Source organism: Vombatus ursinus, unplaced genomic scaffold (assembly GCF_900497805.2).
Source record: "Vombatus ursinus unplaced genomic scaffold, bare-nosed wombat genome assembly UNPS02014791.1, whole genome shotgun sequence".
In the NCBI taxonomy this organism is placed as follows: Eukaryota; Metazoa; Chordata; class Mammalia; order Diprotodontia; family Vombatidae; genus Vombatus; species Vombatus ursinus.
This window is the reverse complement of record NW_020954569.1, coordinates 68,297,221-68,316,534: the sequence shown is the minus strand read 5'-3', so window position 1 is coordinate 68,316,534 and position 19,314 is coordinate 68,297,221. Positions and strand designations below refer to the sequence as shown.

The window sequence follows — 19,314 nt, the reverse complement described above, 5'->3', positions numbered from 1 at the left end:
CCCTGTTAGTTACTAGTCTTGCGGAGTCCCACCAACTAGGAGGCCTCTCCACTCATATCCAAGGCTCTGATCTAGGATGAATCCTAATGTCAAAATGAAACATTATTAAATGAAGAAAAAAAACACCTATTCAGGTTCTAGTTCCAGCGTACCACTGACTGCCTCTATGTATGACCTTAGATTTATTCTTCCTCTTTTCTGAACCTCATTTTCTCCATCTGTAAAATGAAGGATTTAAGCTTAAAGAGACCAAAGGCTCCCTTCTAATTCTGTGATCTCTGGGTCAGGTGTTCTAAATGGCTTCATAGTCCCATGGAATTTAAAGCTGGAAGGAACCTTAAAGATAGACCAGTGCAACCTCTTCGTTTTACAGCTGAATTGAAGTGACTTAACCTATATCCTGTGGGTAGCAGGGAACAGAGCAGGGCCCCTCTGACTCTCAATCCAGTGCTCTGGCCACTACATCAGAGCCATACTGTGCTAGTTCAAAAGTTAGTTCCCAGTCTTTGCCTTTTGACTTGACAATAACAGAACTTTGCATCTTTATTGAATTGGTTTTTTTTTTATACTCCCAATAGAGTTGAGTGCTTTGAGAACATTAACAAATTGAGCATAATCCTGACCCTTTTCTGGTGCTCGAAATCATTGAATCTAGCTTAGAAACCTTCCCAGGTGTGGTTAATATTAATGACACCATAGAGTTTGAGCTGGAAGGTGCCCTAGGCAGGGGTTAATGGCACCCAAAGGCCCTTCTAGCTCTGCGTCTTTGTTCTTGGAACCTAGTCCAAACCCCTCATTTTACAGATGAGGAAACTGAGACCTGGGGAAGGGCAATGTCTTTGTTCAATGCCCCATCATGTGAGTAGCAGAACCAGAATTAGAACCCAGTTCTTCTCACTCCTGATCTTAGGTTAGGAGTCTCAAGTAAGAAGATGAAGTCAGGTTTCCCTTTTAAGACCCAAGCTAAGGCTGGATATAAGAATCAGTAAACACAGCTCGTCAACCCTCTAGCATTGCCCTCCTTCACCCTGAGTGTTGCTTACTGTACCCACTTTCACTTTAATGGCTTACAATCTCTCAAGATGTCAATCCTCATTCTATTTCCTTCAGTCCTGTATCCCTCCCTGCCAATTAGCTGGTGGCAGCCGGTGACAGATGAGGAAACCAGCAGCACCAGAGAATGCCAAGGGTGATTTTTAAAGCTGAAATAATTTGGTTATTAGCAAGTGTAATGATCATTCCTATGGCACCCATCTGGTTTCAAATTATATTCACTGTGTAGCTTATGCAAGGAACTACAGGTGTAGGAACTAACATTTATGGGTGTAAATAGAATTCTATAATGCTAAAGAGGGCAAGGCTTTTTTGGTCATTCTTGACACCTTCTCTGGGGGTGACTGAGACATAGGTGAAAAAATGCTTTGTGTGAGGGAGTGTGTGTGTGTCTGTGTGTGTGTGTGTATCTAGGTGGGTGTGGGTGGTCTGGGAATGTAACTCACTACTCTCCCACTAAGTTGCTCCATCTCTCTGTTTCAGCCCCAGGATGAACACCTCAGGAATTTTTGTAGGTTGCTGGGGGTTGAGCACAGTCAGATGCAACATTGGCTCTGCCACCGAAAACTGGTGACCACTTCTGAGACCTACATCAAGACCATGTCCCTGCAGCAGGTGGTCAATGCCAGGAATGCCCTGGCTAAACACATCTATGCCCAGATGTTCAACTGGATTGTGGAGCATGTCAATAAGGCTCTGCACACCACCCTCAAGCAGCACTCCTTCATTGGGGTCCTCGACATCTATGGGTAGGCTTTTGAGAATTCTCTACCCTAGCTTCTTCTTCATAGAGTATTATGGTTATGATTGTGATTATTACTGTTGTTATTACTTAATAACAACATGTATATGGTGACTTAAGATTTGCAAAATGCTTTACAAATATTATTTTATTTGAGCCTCACAACAACCCTGTGAGGTAGTGTCATTATTAGCCCCATTATACAGTTGGAGAAACTGAGGCATGCAAAGGTTAAATTACTTACCCAGGGTCATACAGCTGGTATGAATCTAAGGCAGGATTTGAACTTAGGTCTTCCTGACTCTGAGGCTAGTGCTCTATCCACTGAGCTACCTAACTATTGCAGAGGGAGGCCTCAGGGTGAAAAGGAAAGAGAATTATATGAGGGTTTTGATTTAAATCCCAGCCCTGATGCTTATTACCTGTATGAACATGAGCAAGTCATGTTACTTTAATGGTACTATTTCCTTATTTGTAATGTAAAGGGACTAGATAGTCTCTTCTAACCCTAAATCTATGATCTCATGATCTAGAATAGACTACAGCTGTCTTACCCCACACTTGATGGAGGAGGAAAACAGGACCAGAGAGGTTAAGTAATTTTTACAGTCACACAGCTAGTAAGTTGTAAGAGCCAGGGCTGGAATTCAGATCTCTTAATACTAATAGCCCACACTTCCATACCTCTCCAAAGTTTATAATGGGCTTCCTTATAGCAACCTTGAGAGCTCACTTTACTGTCCTATTTCTGTTTTGCTGTTAGAGAGGTTAAGTGATTTGTCCAAGATTCCACAAATACTCAGTATCAGAGCCCAACATTCAAACTTAGATCTCTCTCAGTTCCACTATGGCATGATTCCTCAACAGGCTTATCATTAGACAAGGTGACTTTGGAAAACTTTTTTCTATGCTATGTACATTATACATAGGAAAACCTTATTTCAGACTCTGTGTTGCATATGAGATGTGTGTTAGATGGAGTCACTTCTTGTGTCCTGCCCCTGGGCCACCATGGGCTGCAGCTAAATATTGAGTTCATTGGAAAAGTTTTTTTTTTCTTTTGACAAAAAAATCTCATATTGTTAAGTGTTCTGGCTAGGAGAAGGTGATATGTTAGATTGTGAAAGGAGACTAGACTTATAATCAGGAGACTAGTAAATAGCTCTGTGAGAGTGGTCAAGCCATTCAACCTCTCTGTGCCTCAGTTTCCTCATCTATAAACTGAATTAAATTAGGTCCTTTCCAGTTCTGGGATACTGTGATATTGGGGTTTGAGAAACAGTACCCTTGATCCCCATATGAATAATTAGACTTATCTTCTCAGCCACTGGAAGATTTCGGCTTTGAAGAATTTTAGGAGGTTTTGTTTTTAAAGTTTGGTGACTTTAACTGCTTGCCCTCACAGGAAGAACATTGTCAGAACAGGGTAATCATCCTAATGGGGGATTTTAGATCTCTGGCAATAAAAGGCTGGGAATGAGCCCTTGAGGCCTCTACCTTGGTAGAGGTCCCAGGGCATTATCAGATAAGTTCCAAGAGAATGTTACACCTAAATCCAAGGAAGATCACAATGATGTTTTTTACCCCATGGGGCATGCTCCTCCATTGGAACCAGTCCATTACAAAAGAGTTATCAGTTGGGTAAATTGGGATATGGTCTTCTTTGCACCTGCACTTTTCTTTTTCTCTGACCTAACTTCTTCCTATGGGGAGGCCAAGAATAGATTAATGCCTATTGGATCTTTAAGTTATAAAAGTAATGGCCTCTGACTAAAAATAGAGAGCCTGATATTAGCACGGAAGCACCCTCATGCCTCAGTGAACAACTGCTGAGTGGGCTGAAACCAGGCAGTCTCCAAGAGAAGTGTGTGTTGAGACCACTGTAATGGGAAATCCTGTTGAGCATGGAGACTCAGACTAGGAGGATTTGGTATCAAATGCAATGACCTGTTCACTTTTTTTATTTTTAATTTATGGAATAAAACAAGTATTTCCGTAATATAGTATAATTTTTAAAAAATGATTGCACATGCAGCTGCAAATCTATTATGACTTGGTGTATTCACTTTTAAAAAAATCTTATTAATCTGCTGTGTGACCATTGCTCATGTATAGAATTAACAGAATGGTAATGTAGAAAGAGCATGAGATGGGAATCAACCAAAATATTCCAAGGTTTCCCCCAACCCCCTCCCAGGGAGCCCCCCTTTATAATAAAGATGAAAGAAAAAATTGAACAAAACTAACCAACAGGAGATGATAGGCTTAACATTCATGAGAACAATAACAATAATAATAGCTTGCATTTTTGTTGTGCTTTAAGGTTTGCAAGAAATAACATACATTATTTCATTTGAACCTTACAACAATCCCTAAGGAAGGTACTAATATTGTAACCTTTTTATAGATAAGGAAACTGAGACTGAGAGAGATTATGACTTGCCCCAGGTTCACACAGCTGAGTAATTGTCTGAAGGAGGATTTGAACTTTTGATGATTTTTCAATCCAGCACCTCATCTATTGTGCCATCTAGCTGCCTCAATCACAGAGAAAAGACAAAGAAACTGTTAGGACAGATGATGGTGTCTACAACCAGTAGTAAAGCACCCCCAGAGAGACAGGAAAGAACAATAAAGCCATCTTCCCTGGGTCCCACTAGACCAAGGTGGAGAATCTGCCACCTTGAGGCCTCTTGTGGCCTTCTAGGTCCTCAAGTGCGACTGATTCTTTGACTGAATCCTTTTATTAAGGAGATTTGTTCTGTGAAGTTTGGATTCAGCCAAAGGGCCATACTTGAGGACTTAGAAAGCCACATGTGGCCTTGAGGCAGCAGGTTCTCCACCCCTGCATTAGACTATTCTTGCTGAGGGTGCACTGGAACTCCTAGTTAGGCAGAAAGATCTGGAGAGTTTCTAAGCCTCAGCTAGAGAACATGAAAGATGGCAAATGCCTTCTGAGCCTCAAGCTATAGTGAGGAAGAAGCAAGAAAAACTACATATAATCACCTTTCCCCTGAAAGAAGCAGCCACAAGGAAGAAGAGTCTGTGCTCTAAAACTGCCATATTGTGTGTGTGTGTGTGTGTGTGTGTGTGCATGTGTAGTTTTCCCCAACTTCGAAATATATAGATTGCTTTGACTCTCCCTACTTCCCCATGATATGACTACATAGCGTGTCTCAAAAGTTTTAAGTTTTAAGAATTTAAAATTGCACTAAATTGAAACTGTACCAAGAGTTTTGGAACACCATGCACAGAAGTGTTTTGTTTTCTCATCATCTACCTGAATTGGTGTAGAAGTTGGTCTTCTTTTTCTGCATATAGACAACTAAAATAATTGCCTAACAAACCATTATCTTCTTCAAGGAACAACCTAATTTTCTGTAAAATAGGGAGAGGGAGGATACCTATAGTGATCCATACTATAGACTGACTTTTCTCAAGTTTAGTCTTGGAGGTCTACTAAACTTGCATGTTTTTTCCCTAACCAATCCTACTGATTAGTTACAGTTTTTGTGTTCCAAAAGCTGGCTTAATGTTTTACAAATTGAGTGATTTTTACAAATCACCAAAGTCCTGAACTCATTTTCATAGCTGCTAATTAGTTAATTCATTTTCTATTTTTCTTTGATCTTGGCTAATTTTTGCTCCCATTATGAGCTGATGAAATACTTCTTCATACTACCGAAGGGGTATAAAGTTTTATAGTCAAACAGGTGGGAATTGTATCCTTCAAGAGGAAAAAAAAAATCAGAAAAGACAAAAACAGTTCCCGCTCTCAAGAAGCTCACATTCAAATGAGGAAGACTATATGTGAATAACTAGGTAAACACATGATGTATACAGAATAGATGGAGGGAAAGACACTAATGGCTGGAAGGACCAGGAAAGGTCTCCTGCCAGAGATGGTATTTGAACTGAGTCTTTAAAAGAAGCTAACTAGTAGAAGTAAGGATAAAGAGAATTCCAGGCATGAGGGACAGCCAGGGCAAAGACGTGGAGATAGGAAATGCAGAGCTGTGAGTGAGGAAGGAACACCTTTGGGGCATAATATGTAGGTTAGTGGAGCAAAATTGTGGAGTACATGGATGGGAGTAAAGCGTACAAAGACTAGAAAGGTAGGAAGGACTCTGGTTGTGAAGAGCTTTAAATGTCAAGCATAGGACCTCTTGTTTGATCCTGAAGGTAATAGGGAGCCACTAGGGTTTACTAAGGGGGTGGGAGGGAAGGATGGTGTGACATAACAAGCCTATGCTTAAGGAAAATTACTTTGGCACCTGAGTGGAGAATGGATTGGAAAGGGGAGAGACCTGAGACATGGGGACCACTTTGGAGGCTTTTGCAGGAATCCAGGCAAGAGGTGATGAGGACCTGAACTGGAGGTGGCAGTGTGAGTGGAGAGGACTGACAGAAATGTCACAGAGGGAGAACTGAGATTGGGCAGTGGTTTGATTGTGTGGGGTGAGTAAGAGTGAAGAGTAACTGGAGCGAAGGCCCTTGGCAAGTGTAAATAGTCAAATGTAGGGAAGTCAGCTAATGCAGGAAGGGTTGATAGATTGGCAGAGCCTATAATAATAAGTTTATAGGATCAGCACCAGTGAAACTCTTAAGAAGGGTTGGTATAGTTAACTTTGAAGACAGAGGGGCAGAAGATATTATTCTCTGCTTTGTTTAATGCTGCCTGCTAAGGAGGTGTAGGGGCAGGTAGGTGGGCAGTGGATAGAGCACTGATCCTGGCTTCAGGAAGGCTCATCTTCCTAAGTTCAAATCTAGCCTAGACATTCACCAGATGTGTGACTCTGGACAAAACACTTAACTCTGCCTCAGTTCCTCATCTGTAAAATGACCTGGAGAAGAAAATGCCAGACCACTCCAGTATCTTTGCCAGGAAAACCCCAAATGGAGTCATGAAGAGTTGGACATGACTGAAATGATTCAGCAACAACAACAAGGTCTAACCCTGGGCCTGGTGGGCCTATGCTTACACTCAGGAGGTCCACAAGTGAAGCCTGCCCTGAACTGAAGCTAGTGTCTCCAAATTACTTCACTTGGGGAATTAATGCATGTTAATATTGCAAATTAATGTTGCGTTCTGACTCTTTGCATTGTAGGGAACATAAATAGTATGTTGCATATTATACTATTGTGTAACTTAACATGTAGGTAGGAGAAAGAGAACTAAATCTACGGTTCAAAGAACAGGAAAGCAATTTGGCAGTTTTACAGAAGTGAAAGCAGCATTGACATATTCATTTTACTCTTAATTGTTGTGCTTACAGAAGCAGAGTAGGAGAATTGCTAATATAACATGACAGATGATCAGAAGTTATTTATACTTATCTGTGGAATGCATTCTTTATGCCAAGCCTGGTGAGAAGAAGCAATTTTCATTATAGATTTTTTTGGTGGGGGGAGGTTCCAGGTCTGTGATTTTATTGGTGAAGAAGTACTCCCAGGGAGCTAACTCTCTCCCTACCAATGCAGATGAGCAATTACTTTGCAATATTTAGTCTCAGAAAGTTGTCCGTGACCCTGAAAGGTCAGTGACAAGAAGGCAGAATAAGGTGGGGGCTGACCTTGAAACCAGGCCTTCCTGACTCTTAAAACAACTTTCTATCAACTATTCAACTCTGCCTCTCCTTCACAAGAAAGACATGTATTTTCTTTATTGTTGTCGTTTGGTTGCTTCAGTCTCATCGTGACTTTTCATGACCCCAAAGGAAATGGTTTCCTTTTCAAGTTCATTTTACAGATGAGGAAACTGAGGCAAATAGAGTTTAAGTGACTTTCCAAGTGTCACACAACTAGTGAGTATCTGAGTAAACTCAGGTCTTCCTGACTCCAGACCCAGTGCTCTACCCATTGTGCAACCTAGCTGCCCTTATATTTTCTTTCTTATGTACATAATGCCTTCTCCCTATGGAGTTTAAATTCCTTAAGGTGGTCTTTGTATCACCAATGTCTAGCACAGTGCAGTTGGTTAAAAAAAACAAAACAAAACCCTGAAACACCTGTTGAATGAATGAATGATATGACTTGCGGTTTTTGAAAGACAGGGCTTAGGAAAGAGTTGTTTACTTCCTCATAATGAGCAGGGGATGGTCTATGTACTGTAGACTATAGTAGTCTCTAAAAGCACAAGACAAGACAGGATGTATTGGGACCCTGCTTTGTGGGACAGTCAGATTTTTTTAAATGTTGCCTAAGAGCTCCATCCTACAGAATTCTAAGTTCTGCACTTGCAGTGAGTATATTTTCCATTTCGGGGGGAAAAAAACAAACTTTCCTTTTTATTGAAGAACTCAGTCTCTATTTCAGTCAGCATGATTAATTTTACAACTGGCATTCATTAAATATTATTTTATAGAGAATAACACTTATTTCTAACTAAGTACTTAGAAATAAAATGAGATGGAAGGACAAGAAACTATGGAGTTGCTCAGTGGCCAAAAATTATTTTGGATGTAACAGAAGTTTGAACATTTTTTCCCCATCTGGATTCTTGCCTCCATGCAAATTGGCCTGCCTTCCCCAGGCATCAAATGGAAAATGCTTTATTACTTGAAATCATAATCCACTGATTAGGAGTTCATGTGCCAGCTCAGGAGATGGGCTTTGGTAGGAAATCTAGTATATCTATTTCCTATTTGCATCTATCGTGTAGACTGAAATATGATTTCATTCTTTCAGTAAATATTTACTGAGTTTCTAAGATGTGGTCAGTTGCTATGGGAGATCCAAAGATTTCTGAAAGACATACAAAATTTCCCAGAAAAACACTCACTAAAAATATTTTTTTAAAATATTAAGGATTTAGTTCAGTTAACATAGACATTTATTAAGCTTGTCCTCTGGCTAGCCATTATACTCGGCACTAAGAATACAAAGGCAAAAATGAGATGCTCTGTCTCTGGAAGGAGCTTGCATTCTGCTGGGGCAGAGGGGAGTGGGTGTGTGGGCAGGAAGAGATGCAAAATCAAAACGTGCACAGATAAAGAGATGCATGATATTCATTTATTTTTACAAGACCTTTGATTTCTTCAGTTTAGGGAAATCCTGGTAAAGAAACGTCTAAAACAGATCTGCATCTGTTTTGCGATTTAAACTAGAGAGTTACTTGGGCCTGGATGAAGTTGAATGACTTACCCTGTATCATACAGGCCTATATCTGTCAGAACCAGAACATGGATCCAGGTCCTTCTGATCCTTTGGCCAGTGCTCCATCCACCATGTTTGATAATCTCTATACAGAATAAGCACAAAGTTTGGGAGTTGGGAGGTGGATTGGGGAAGGGAAGTAAGAACTGTGAAATCAAGAAAGGTGTTTTAGAGGGGGTGCCATTTGAACTGAGCTGTGGAGATTGCTAACAGTCCCGAGAGGCAGAGTCCAGGAGGGAGACCATTCCTGACAGGGGTCAGACAACCTGTACAAAAGCACTATGGTAGTAGCTGTGATGCCTCATTCACTAAATATCAAATGATATCCAGTGGTCTAAGAAAACCTGATATATGAATTTTCAATGAGATAAGTTAGAGAGGGTGATTACTGGCATCAGAAGCCAGTGCTTGGTTTTACCAAAGAATTCACCCATTTATTGCTGACTCTAATCTAAGCACTAATGCACTCTCATTTCAGATATAATTTAATTAGTAAAATTGGATTTCCATCCAACTCCAAAGGAACACTTACCTCTGTTGGAAAAATTGGGAGGGGAGATGCAACGGGGACCAGGAAGGAGCTTTCCATTGCACCCTTGGGGGTCACTGAGATGTGCCCCAGAGGAAGCAACTTGAGAAAGTGAAGGACTTTGGTATAGTTTTAACCATCTGATTTTTCACCTCCCTACAAGTCAGCCTGCCTTCGCTAGGCTTCACATCTGGAAAAATCCAACTACTTGAAATCATAATCCACTGGTTAGGATCTCCTGAGCCAGCCCAGGAGATGGGCTTTGGCAGGAAATCCAGGGTAGCTATTTCCTAATAGCATCTATTGTGTAGATTGAGCAATTACTTCCTTCATTCAGTAAGTAGTTCCTGAATTATTTTCTTTATGGTAAGTAGATGCTATGGCGAAATAAAAATATCGTGAGACACAATCCATTTCCTTCCAACAATTTGTATGGTAGTAACTTTAACATTTGCCTTCTACTTATCATATGCTTCCAAGGTATTTGAAATTTTCCAAAGAGAAGGCACTTTGGTGCATTTTGGGACCACTTTCAAGGGTAAATACAGAAGGGGATCAGATCTAAAGCACCTCATTCTATTTCTCTCTCACACTAAAGGTTCATGTGACCAGAGGCATGTTGCTTCAATTCAACTATATAGGTATTTATTTTCAATAAATATTTATTAAGTTTGTGCCAGGCACTATGCTAAACACTAGGGATACAAATTTTTTTTAAAAGTTCCTGCCCTCAATGAGCTTACAATCTAATGGGGGGAAACAACACACAGAAAGAGTATAGAAAGTTGAGGGAAGAAGCATCTTGTTCCATAAAGCTGAAAGTAGGCAAGTCAGTAGATACTAGTGGAGTGGACTGGAAGTCCAGTTTTTTCATTCTACAAAGGAAGGCTGTGGGAAGAGTTTGGTACTCCACCTATCAGCCTTCTAATCAGAAGGGAGATAAGACTGAGGGAGATAATGATATCAATCAAGGCTTGAGTTAGCAGCATGGTGGTGAATTTAGAAGTAATGACCTGGTCCTGGGAGGGACATCTTGTTTCTTGGAGTTGGAGCCAGGCAAAACAACAGATGCCAAGTAGAGTGAACTAAAAAAAAAAAATCCAATTTCTGCCCTCTACAAAGGAAGGCTTTAGAAGTACTTTGGTACTTCATTCTCCAGCCCTCCAATTTATCAAATGTTCACTATGCAAAAAACACACTGTAACAATGCTAAGAAAAAAAAAAGAAATATGACATCATTCTAGCCATCAAAGTACTTTATATAATCTGAGGATATGGTTAGTATACAAATAACTCCATCACATTATCTAGTCGGCTATCCCTAAAGAAACTAACCTATGGTTGTTTAGGTGAGAACCAGACAATGGGAGGAGGCAGCATTCATATTTCCTAAATGTTCCCTCAATGATGCTGGGCTTTTATTCCCCAAGTGAATGAGGCCATGTGCCTCCTCTGCTTTGTCTCCTCACTGGGGTGACTTAAGAAGTCCAGAAATAACAGTGGCAAAGGAGCGACCCAGACATTGGGCTCTGAGAAAAATTTGGGAACAGGAAAATCAGGGAGGGCTTTGTAAAGGAGATGGCACTTTAATATGTCCTTAAAAGAAGAGAAGGATTTCAGCAGAGATGAGGAAGGATTATGTTTCAGATATAGGGGTTGGCCTATGCAAATTCATGGAGATGAGAGAGTATAGATTCAGATATGGGAACAGCTAGTAATCCAGTTTAACTGGAAGGTAAATGATGTGAAATCTAGTTAGGAAAATAGTTTAGAATCTTCATTCACAGCTTGTGGGGGAAGAGGGTTGAGAAAGGCTTCGCTTGATTGAGAACATTCTCTTGAGCTGAGCTCTGAAAGGTGGTAGAAAGTCTAAGAGGCAGAGGTAGAGGAGTGCATTCCAGGCAGAGGGGACAGCCTGAACACAGTTACAGAGCAGGAGATGTATCACAGATGGAGTGACATGCATGAGGAACTGTAAGTGGCTAGTTTGACTGGACCATATGGTTTTGTAAAAGAGAAGAATGTGCAATAGGTCTGTAAAGGTAATATGGTTGAGGAGTTTGGTTAAGGCATTTGACAAATTAAGTAGTTGGATTACGATTTTCTCCTGTTGATAATGAGAAACCATTGAAAGGTTTTGACCACATAAAGTGATATGATCAGACCTATGTACATGGAAGATTATTTTGACAGCTCTGTGAAAGGCAGACCCAAAAAAGGGAGAGATACGAGTTGAGGAATACTAATACAGTAGTCTTGGTGAGAGGTGGTGAGATCCTAACCCAGGGTGTTGGAATGCATCTTGAATGGGGAGAACAATATGGTTGCAAAAGATGTTATAGAGTTGGCAGAATTTGGCAATTTAGTATGTCAGCCTCAGTTACTTCATCTGTAAAATACTTTCCTCATTTGCAAAAAAAATCTGTAAAATACTTGTATAAAATACTTATAATTCACAAGGGTGTTCTGAGTAAAGTGCTTCATAATCCAAAGGTACTACAGAAATGAGAAATTTTTTTCTTGAATCCACTTCCCACCTATGGTAGAGAAAGTCCAGAAATTTTACTGAAATTTTGACTAAGGAAGCTCAGCATTATTACTATAATTATTGTTTTTCTTAATGCTGTAAATTATATAACACATTCACACCTTAATCCTATCTGAATTAACATCCTAATTTAAAATAATACCTCCTTGAATTTACATAAGACTTTTCCTTTTCCCAGTGTTACATTTATTAATTCACCCAACAAAGCTGACATTCACAAAAAAGAACGGGCAGGGGAACATCTGTGCAGATATCAGATGATGCTCCTGATTCTGCTGACTAAGCAGGTGTAAGCTGGGTTTCCATCGTCATACTTGTCATTTAATTTTTATAATTGAATTTATTGTCTATGAATGCTGCCTGCCTGGCTGCCTGAGGGGAAAGAATGTGTTGCCTCCAAAGGTTTGGCTACAACCTAGTGAAAAGGGTGTCGGGGCAGGCATTCAGAGAACTTGGGTTTCTTTTCTCTGCTCCCATACTAGCCACCCCCTTTCCATGCCTTCTGCTTTTCTCCCCCTGGAGAACATCTGGATGCCCTTGACTGCCCTCCACTCTTCAGATAAGAATATAGCTTGACAAAAAAGCTATTTATTATGGTAATAATAGGCTGACATTTATATAATGTTTTTTATTGCCATTACTTTACATATGATATCCAATTTTAGCTTTGTTGTAAGCCTATAAGGTAGGATCTGTTATTATCCACCTTTTACAGTTGAAGAAGCTGAGACTCCCAGGAGCTAAATGACTTACCTACCCATGGTCACACAGCTAATAATTGCCAGAGGTAGGATCTGAACCCAATTCTTTCCAGAATCCCATTCCATTTCTCCACTGATTTCTTATTACATAACCTGATGTAGTGCTAAGGGTATTTGCCTAAGAGTTAAGGGACTTAAGGGCAGCTAGGTGGCACAGTGGATAGAAAGCTGGGCCTGGAGTCAGGAGTCTTAATGATTTCAAATCTGGCCTTAGATACTTGCCAGCTGTGTGACCCTGGGCAAGTCACTTAACCCTGTTTGCCTCAGTTTTCTCACCTATAAATGAGCAAATGAGCTGGAAAAGAAAATGCAAACTCCTCCAGTATCTTTGCCAAGAAAACTCCAAATGGAGCCACAGAGAGTTGGGCACAACTAAACAACAACAACTAAGTGACATGGGTTTGAGTGCTGGCTCTGCCCCAAACTACCCATGTGACTTTGCTTAAACTATTTACTTTTTACTGGCCTCACTCTTCTCTTTTGTAAAATGGGGAATTTGGCTTATTAGATGAAGTCCTTTCCTGCTCCAAATCTCATTAACCTTTTCAGAGGGGTTCTTTACCTGGGATCCATGAAATTGCTTTTAAATATATTTGAATAATTGTATTTCCATAGAATTGGTTTCCTTGTGATGCTATGTATTTTATTTTATTCATTTAAAAGCATTATTCTGAGGATTCCAGAGGCTTTACTAGACTGTCGGAGGGATCCATGACATAAATGTAAATGTTTAACAACTGACTCCTTTGGGGGGGGAGTGTAGACACAACATACTTTTAAGTTTAATCTGTATTATTAACATTTTCTCCCTCACTTTCTTGCCTAAACAATGAACAAAACAATAAGCCCTAATGCATAGTATTTGTCTATTACCAAGGTGAAAGTGCTCACTCTGAAAATTTAACAATCAGCTCATCCAAGCCAGCTCTGGCGCACTACCTGAAAAAAAGCACCAATATGGAGAAATACCTGGCACCCTAAGGATGGGCAAACCCACCCAGGTTAGACTCAAAGTGGGTCAATATTCCCATGTCAAACAGTAGTGGGGTCAGGCTGTGGCACCGAACTTCCAGCCTAGATGAAATAGGGAGATCTAGTTTCAAAAAAAACAAATAAAAAAGTCTACACTAGTTGTTCGGTGCCCATTCAACTTTTGTTTTTTTTTTTTTTCTCTTTTACAAATTCTTAAATATTTTATTTTTTTCCAATTACATGTAAAATTTTTTAACACTTACTTTTTGAAATTTCAAGTTCCAAATGCTCTCCCTCTCCCTCTCCCCCTTTCATTGAGAAGGCAAACAATTTGATATAGGTCATACATGTGCAGTCATATAACACGTTTCCATATTAGTAATATTGCAAAAGAAAACACAAACCAAAAAAAAAATCACAAGAAAAATAAAGCAAAAAAAAAAGTGTACTTCACTATGTATTTAGACTCCACCACTTCTTCCTCTGGAGGTGGATAGCATTTTTTCATCATGGATTCTTTAGAATTGTCTTAGAACATTGTGTTGCTGAGAATAGCTAAGTCATTCACGGTTGATCATTATGCAATATTACTGTTATTGTATACATTGTTCTCCTGGTTCTGGTCACTTTACTCTGCACCAGTTTATGTAAGTCTTTCCAGATTTTTCTGAAAGCATCCTGTTTATCATTTCTTAAAGCACAATAGTATTCCAGTACAATCACATACCACGATTTGTTCAGCCATTTGCCAGTTGATGGGCAGCCCTTCAATTTCCAATTCTTTGCCACTATAAAAAGAGCTGCTAAATGTATTTTTGCATACATAGGTCCTTTTCCTTTTTTTTTTTTAAATCTCTTTGGCATCCAGACCTAGTAGTGCTATTGCTGGGTCAAAGGTTATACACAGTTTTACAGCCTTTTGAGCATAGTCTCAAATTGCTCTCCAGAATGGTTGAATCAGTTCACAACTCCACCAAGTGTCCAATTTACCCACATCCCCTCCAACATTTGTCAATTCCCTTTTCTGTCATATTGACCAATCTAATAGATGTGAGGTGGTACCTCAGAGTTGGTTCTATTTGCGTTTTTCTAATCAACAGTGATTTAGAGCATTTTTTTTATATGACTAAAGATAGCTTTGATTTCTTTTTCTGAAAACTGCCTGTTCATATTTGGCCATTTATCAATTGGGGAATGACTTGTATTCTTTTAAATTTGACTCAGTTCTCTATATATTTGAGAAATTAGGTCTTTTTCAGAGAAACTTGCTGTAAACTCCCCCCTCCCCACTCTTCTGCTTTCCTTTTAATCTTGGCTGCACTGGTTTTGTTTATGCAAAACCTTTTTAATTTAAAGTAATCAAAATGACCAATTTTATATCCTGAAATGTTCTCTGTCTCTTGTTTCATCTCAAATTCTTTTTTTATCCATATATCTGGCAGGTAAACTATCCCTTGCTCTCCTAATTTGCTTATGATGTCACCCTTTATGTCCAAATCATGTACCCATTTTGACCTTTTCTTGGCATACGGCATGAGATGTTGGTCTATACCTAGTTTCTGCCAAACTGCTTTCCAGTTTTCCCACTGTTCAACTCTTCTTGTGGAAGACCCCACCACAAGATAGTATTATCTTGTGACCTGAATATTTTTCTACTGTCCTTTTTCCTTTCCAAGGCATGGCCCTAAAAACAAAAATCCTGCTCCTTCTCCAGAATGGGTTTCCATTATTCTATTTTCAGCTGTTGCAGTCAAAGTTGCACATTCTTTTAAAATCTCTTTATAATCCTTGGGTATGGGAGCCTGGTGCCCCAACCCAGGCATCCTTTCCATTCCCTGTTGCCAGCAGTAAGTGAACCCTACAAGCTATTTTACAAGAGAAGTGGTTTGGAATCAATGAGCCAACAATTCACCTTGGGAAGAAAGAGTACCTTGCCCCAGTCAGTCTGAGCTGCCAGTGCACATAGGCTTGTAACACAGAGTTCCTGTCCTACTGGGTCCATAATTCATTCTTTTTGAAGAAAAAAAAGTTCTATATAAATTTGTACTGACAAAGTCATACTGCCCTGGTCACTGTGTGTGTAATTGGCACTCAAGGAAAGAAACAAAAACTTGACTACAGGAGCAGTTAACATGAGCTCTCAAGGGATCTTCTAAGCCAGTGGCATTTTAAAAAATGATTATTTGAGAGAAGAAAGCTGCTGCTGCAAAAAAAAATTAACTTCTGGAATAACTTCTTCCCCCTCTCCCCTCTTGCAACATTTGTGATTTCTTCCTTCTCTTGATATACTTCAAATTTGGGGCATTTTACTAAAATATCTGGAGTTTACCTGACTGATGGTATGGTGTGATGGAAAAAGTGCAGGAAAGACCTTGCTTCATCTCCCAGTTCTGGCATTAATCTCGTGTAGGAAGCTGGGCTTTTCTGGACCTTGGTTTTCTGGTAGGTAAAGTGGGGAGAATGATAGCATCTACCTCACAGGGTTATTGGGAGGATCAATAGTGCGTGTGAAATACTTTGCAAAGCTTAAACGTGCTATATAAATGTCAACCTCTTTGTTGTTCGGCCATTTTTCAGTTGTTTCTGACTCTTTGTGACCCCATTTGGGGTTTTCTTGGCAGAGGTACTGGAGTGGTTTGCTCTTTCCTTCTCCAGCTCATTTAACAGATGAGGAAATTGAAGCAAACACAGGGTTAAGTGACTTGCCCAAGGACAGCTCGGCAGTGTCTGAGGCCAGATTTGAACTCAGGAAGATGAGTCTTCCTGATTCCCCACTCAATGCTCTATGTACCATCTAGCTGGCCTGTCTACTGCTGCTGTTATTACCAATAATCATATTTTTGAAATGTACCTGTTTCTCCATTACCTGAATGTGTATTATGGATTCTGTAGATTTTATCTGCCTCTCCCTCCCATCTTCTCCTCACCAGCCTAGCTGCTTTCCTCTGGCCACTCAATAACAGGTCTGTCAAACACATACATATGACCCAGAGCACTCCTGAATGCAGCCTGAACCAGATTAAAATGTAACTGGGAGATATTTTTTAAAATAAATAAAAATGCTGTAAAGTAGAGAGAATATTAATGTGTAGTTTTCTAAGTTAATACGAGGTCCACAAAAATCCTCATTTATAGTTGAGTGGCCCTTCATTTCTATTTGAATTGACACCATTGTTCTATAGCCATTCAGTCTGAATAATGCCCCACATGGCATCTGACCAGGACAATGTACTATAGGAGATTTTCCTGGTCAGAGAAAATATGCCCTTCTTAATTCAGCCTAAAATTGCATTCTCTTTTTTTGATGCTGACCCATATTGAGCTTATAGTTCACTAAAAGCAACAAATCTTTTTCAAATGAATAGCTCTCTAGTCACACCTCCCCTATTTGGGGAGTATTTTTTTTTTTCTATTTGTGGAGTATTTTTTAAAACATAAGGGTAGGGCCGGGATGGGAGGGAGGGGACGGCAAGCAGGCTCAGTCGTGGAGTGGCAGTAGGTGGACGATGGCGGCTGCTGGACCCCAGCGGGTGTGGACTGCAGAGCTGCAACGCAGCGAAGCACTCCCCAAGAAGGACATCATCAAGTTTCTGCAGGACAACGGCTCGGATTCGTTTCTTGCAGAACGTAAATTACTAGGAAACATAAAAAATGTGGCCAAGACAGCAAACAAAGATCATTTAGTCACAGCCTATAACCATCTTTTTGAAAGTAAGTGTTTCAAAGGTACTAAGAGTGTTGCCAAAGTGACAGAGCAGGTGAAAAGTGTGAAGCCTGATGAAGAGAAATCCAAAGAAGTCAAGCCTGAAGAGACTTTGGATGAGGGTCCACCAAAATATATGAAATCTATCCTTAAGAAGGGAGATAAAACTAACTTTCCCAAAAAAGGAGATGTTGTTCATTGCTGGTACACAGGAACATTACAGGATGGAACTGTTTTTAATACTGATATTCAAACTAGTGCAAAGAAGAAAAAGAATGCTAAGCCTCTAAGTTTTAAAGTTGGAATGGCTAAAGTTATCAGAAGATGGGATGAAGCACTCTTAACAGTGAGAAAAGGAGAAAAGGCTTGCCTGGAGATTGAACCTAAATGGGCTTATGGAAAGAGAGGACAGCCTGATGCAAAAATTCCACCAAATTCAAAACTCAGTTTTGAAGTGGAATTAGTGGACATTGATTGAAGTGATAAATGTTTTACTGACTGAACTACACACTTCAGGAACTTCTTCTACAAGCCTGTGGCCTTGTCTATACTTAAAGAACAACTGACCTTATTCTTGGGGGTGGGGAAAACATTCATTTTGAGAATAAATCCCTCAAGTTGAGCATGTATTGTTAAGGCTATGTACAAGGCTGGTTGGGGTTGAGTTTTCTATTATTTAATAGTTATATTTGTAAATACAAAACCCTGAATACAAATACATTGACACAAGTAAAAAAAAAAGCATAAGGGTAGGTCTTTAGGTGTATCACTATTTTTGTCTGACTAAGTGTTCTAACCTGTTCAGTATGGTGGTTATCTCCCACCCTAGGGGAGGCAGGGAAGAAATCATCCTGTGGCATACCTTAGAGGAGTAAGAGCAGGCACCTAGTGGTGCAGAGGATAGAGCACTGGGCTTGAAATCAGGAAGACTCACCTTGATGAGTTTAAATCTGGCCTCAGGCAAACCATGGGCAAATGTGACCCTGGGCGAGTCACTTAACTCTGTTTGCCTCAGTTCCTCATCTGTAAAATGAGCTGGAAAATGAAATGGCAAACCACTCCAGCATCATTGCCAAGAAAACCCCAAAATAGGGTCATGAAGAGTTGGATATGACTGAAATGACTGAACAACAACAGGATCTTCACTGTCTGGGCTACTGCATGTCACAGCCTGGTTCCTTCTGTGGCTTGGAAAGACTTGACCACATGGCAAAGAATTGGACATTGAGGGGATGCCCGTCAGTTGGGGAATGGCTGAACAAGTTGTGGCATATGAAAGTAACGGAATACTATTGTGCTATAAGAAATGATGAGCAGGCGGACTTCAGAAAAACCTGAAAAGACTTGTATGGACTGATGCTGAGTGAAGTGAGCAGAACCGGGAGAACGTTGTATACAGTAACGGCCACGTTGTGGGATGACTGATATTCATAGACTTAACCCTTCCCAGCAGTACAAGGATCTAAGACATCTCCAAAGGCCTCTTGATGGAAAATGCTATCCATATACAAAGAAAGAACTATGGAGTTTGAATGCAGATAGAAGCATACTATTTGCTAATTTTTTTTCTTCTGTTGCGGTTTGTTTCCTCCTTCTGGTGGTTCCTCTTATTGGTTCTAATTCTTACTTACAACATTACTAATGTGAAAATTTTTAAAAATTATCTTTTTTAATCAAAGCAATAGCACCTGTATTGAGAAAACATTAATTTTTGTTTACAACCAGATGACATCCAAGGTAAAGCAAGGTTCAGATGAAAACAAATTCTCAGGTACTATTTAAACATCTTCTCGCTAAAGTGAACTGTTTTCAAATTTTGATTCCATAAACTTTTGTTTTCCTGTGTTATTT

General features: G+C 39.9%; 1 protein-coding gene and 1 pseudogene across 1 annotated transcript in view; both read left to right on the top strand.

Annotated features, from left to right (window-relative positions):
* MYO5B (myosin VB) overlaps positions 1-19,314 on the top strand; it is a 532,192-nt gene that overhangs the window by 304,582 nt on the left and 208,296 nt on the right. The window contains exon 10 of the mRNA XM_027868890.1: positions 1,537-1,802. Within this exon, the coding sequence (XP_027724691.1) occupies positions 1,537-1,802 (266 nt within the window). The remainder of the gene's footprint in view (positions 1-1,536; positions 1,803-19,314) is intronic.
* On the top strand, positions 17,267-17,996 carry LOC114047955 (annotated as a pseudogene).